Here is a 3,491-nt window from a genome sequence, read left to right as displayed (position 1 = left end):
TAATTGGAGAGGTGCCTGGATCCTGATAGATTTATTCCTATTTCCCGGAAATTTCACCCAATCATCTTGGGCAAGTCTGGTAAGTTTTTTTTTCCAATATAAAGTTTTATTTGTTTATAAAGTATTTAATTCGTTCAAATTTACTTTTTTAATTACATATTTGTTCATTTTTATGTGAATAAATAAATGTCTAATACATAAATATAATACGTATAATAGGTGATAGGTTACGGGGGTGCTGTGTTTGCCTATTTGTTACAACCCTTCATGAGATGGATCTGTAACAGATTAACTGGAGGACCACGCTTGATAGCCTCCGATATTTTCCTTTTGACATGTTTTATTTTCACGGTAAACACTTGGAGGGGAATTTGGAATTTGCTTAATATATATTTTCTTCCAGGTAAAAAAAACACCCTTCTTAAATTATCATTATTACATGATAAATTCATTCATAATTCCTTTACAAACAAACATAATTATGTAAAATATGATATATGAAAACGATTCTATATTTCAAATATTAAATACACCTAAAATTCAACCCTCTATATCAAACAGGATCTACCAAATTTCAAACACTTTTTGAAACAAATGTGCGCTATATTCAGGTATATTTTATCATCTTTTGGTTTGCAAAAATATTTATCTAGATTACATGCTCGTAAATATGTTTTATATAATCTTCTGTAAATTTAATAAATATTCCCTTAGATACAAGCAAGTTACATGAATTTTGCATTGGTTCTACCATATTGTGGAAATTATTACGATTAAAAACCAGATAAAAAGATTTGTTACCTATGTTAATATTATCGTTATCGGATGGTTTTATTTTCTGGTTCAATTAACATTTAATCAATTTTGTTTTTAATTAATTGGTTAACTGGGATAGCAGATTTAATAAAAAATACCCTTCATGATCAAAAATATTCAATTTCATTCATTTTTAGCATTCATCTACTGCAAAATTATTGAGAGACTGTGCTTACGTCATCGACTTATGTAGTTTGTATGAATCAATCTTAAAATGCAATGCAAATTAATTAATTCATGTGTACTCAGTCTAGTAAAGTGATCTTAAGTCATATAACTAAAATTCTATGCTGCCTAACTTAATTTTCCACTTACTAATTGATTGTAATATGATAACATACGAAAGACAGTATATGTGACGTATGTCGTATATCTCTCAATAGTAATATTTCTGTATAAAGTAATTACAGGCTTTCTGTTTTCTTCTTGATTTTAGATAATCTTGAATTAAGTTGTTGGATAACACACTGGGTGTGTTTTATCCTTCTTGTTCTATTGAAATGTTCAAATTCGTTGTTGGTTCGGGGCGTGTTCATTGACGGGGAAGAACCGGGCGGCAGATGCGTGGTATTCCCCGTCTACTATCTCCGGCTCATATTCGAGCATGAAAAGTCGAAAAAGATCAAAAAGATCCAACAGGACTTCGCAAACAAATTGAAACTCGAAAATGACAATCCGAAATTATCGTCGGTGATATCAAACCACATTGCAATCAGTATGAATTCGAAAGACTTGAAAGGACATGGCAATAACGAATGATTTTTTTGTTTGTGATAAATGCATGTATATATAGTGCCTTTTCGGGGAATGCCGAAAAATTTTTTATAGTAGGTAGATAAATATACATATTATAAATATATTATATTGTTATATTAAACAAGAATAATGTATAAAGTGTGTTATAGATATGTTTTAAATAAATTATTTTATAGAAAATTGAATCCAGTGTTTTGTGTAATTAAACTGACTACCTAGCATCAAAATTAATGATAATATAATTTTATTTTGCCCTAAAACTCTATATAACGTAAAATTTAAAAACGCAACATTCAACTTCATATAACCAAAAAATACTCAGGCGTTTTTATTTAATTATTCGAAAATATCTAAGTTTTTTGTCTAAACCGAGATTAATAATAATTATTTATGTAGTGACTACAGTATTACAAAAAAAAAAAAACAAAAATTATAATTGAATCATAACTATAAAAACGTGTCAATCGTCGACGGTTACGTTTCCATTGGATTCCAGGATAACTTATTGTAAGGACATTATTATGGGTTAACTCATTTAGGGTAGAAACTAAGCCCGGAGATATTTTCAGATAGACGTGGCTGAAATTTCTATTTTTTTGGTAAGTGTTTCGCCTTCATCATCATCATCATCATCATCATAAGGTCGTCGGTCCTAAGACTGGTTGGACACGCACCTCCACTCTTTTCTATCCTGAGCTAATCTTCGCATTTCCCTAAAACTAGAACATCCCACACCCGTAACTATTTGCGAGCAGTAATCTAATCTAGGCCTACCTCTACCCCCCTAACTTCCGTTTCTGCTTTTAATATGTCTGGCCTGAGAAGGTGTTCTACTAACCTATCTCGCCTGCTTTTTATTGACTTCCATAAAGTCCTCTGTTCTCCTATTCTTTCTAATACCTCTTCATTTCTAACCTTTTCTATCCACGGTATCCTCATCATTTGCCTGTAGCACCCCATTTCGAACGCTTCTAACCTTTTCTTTTCCGCCGCGCCCACCGTCCATGTTTCGCACCCGTACAACGTCGTGCTCCAAACAAACACCTTTAACAACCTTTTTCGAATTTCTAAATTAACCGTTCGCAAGCACTGAAGTGACTTATTTTTATTGAAAGCGACTCGACCCTTGCCGGTATATTTTGTTTTGCGGTGCATTTCTTTTTTATTGGAACGTACTGTATATACATATTTATATCAAAACAAATATACGTAAAGTAATTCATGGAAAGTATTGAGAAGATAATATCGATATCAGTCGTTCTTCAATAACAAAAGGATGATGGTATAAGTCGACTGTCTTCGATATTGTTTGTTTTGTGTAATGTTATTAGTAAATAGTCGTAGTGCGTCCATGTGGTTAAAACGTTTGGTTGTCTAATAAAAACTGAGCAATTATGAGTCCATATTAACGGAATAATTGCATCCTGAAATAAACGGAATTAACAAAATGCGGATGCTATTTTGCCAATTAACTACTTAACTCATAATAAATCAAGTACTTCCAGTAATGTTTATTTTGTGAAGAATAAATATTCTCTTTCTGACTTGGTCTACTGTTATTACATGTATGCATGATCGCATGTATAACAATAATAATTGCTTACATTATCATCTGTCCACATATTGTAGGTACAAAACCGTATTGCTCCTATAAATGTTATATAATTTAACTCTTTTACTTTTAACTTTAATAATAATTATTAATTCTGTATGGGTACTGAAAACATTTAAAATATTAATAAAGATATAATAATTTTGAAAGCATACTGTAAAGTATATATGCTTTTGTTTATTTTAAAGCAAAAATGTAAAATAAAACAATGAAAACTACCACACAATGCAATAACGTAAACATAATTTTATTTTTTTTTTTAATATCTTTTGTCTTAAAAAGTAATAAAAAACGTTACCTATGTTAA

General features: G+C 30.5%; 1 protein-coding gene across 1 annotated transcript; it reads left to right on the top strand.

The window, feature by feature from the left end:
- Positions 1-9: 9 nt before the first annotated feature.
- On the top strand, positions 10-1,696 carry LOC108739863 (the record flags this gene model as incomplete). Its single annotated transcript, XM_025978017.1, is given in 3 exon segments — positions 10-79; positions 220-403; positions 1,253-1,696. Coding segments are annotated over 3 exon segments (577 nt in total), but the record flags the coding sequence as incomplete, so codon positions are not given.
- Positions 1,697-3,491: the final 1,795 nt, after the last annotated feature.

The sequence above is a fragment of the Agrilus planipennis genome, unplaced genomic scaffold (genome assembly GCF_000699045.2).
Source record: "Agrilus planipennis isolate EAB-ADULT unplaced genomic scaffold, Apla_2.0 scaffold195, whole genome shotgun sequence".
NCBI lineage: Eukaryota > Metazoa > Arthropoda > Insecta > Coleoptera > Buprestidae > Agrilus > Agrilus planipennis.
The sequence above is the reverse complement of the archived record's forward strand: the minus strand, read 5'-3'. Positions and strand labels throughout refer to the sequence as shown.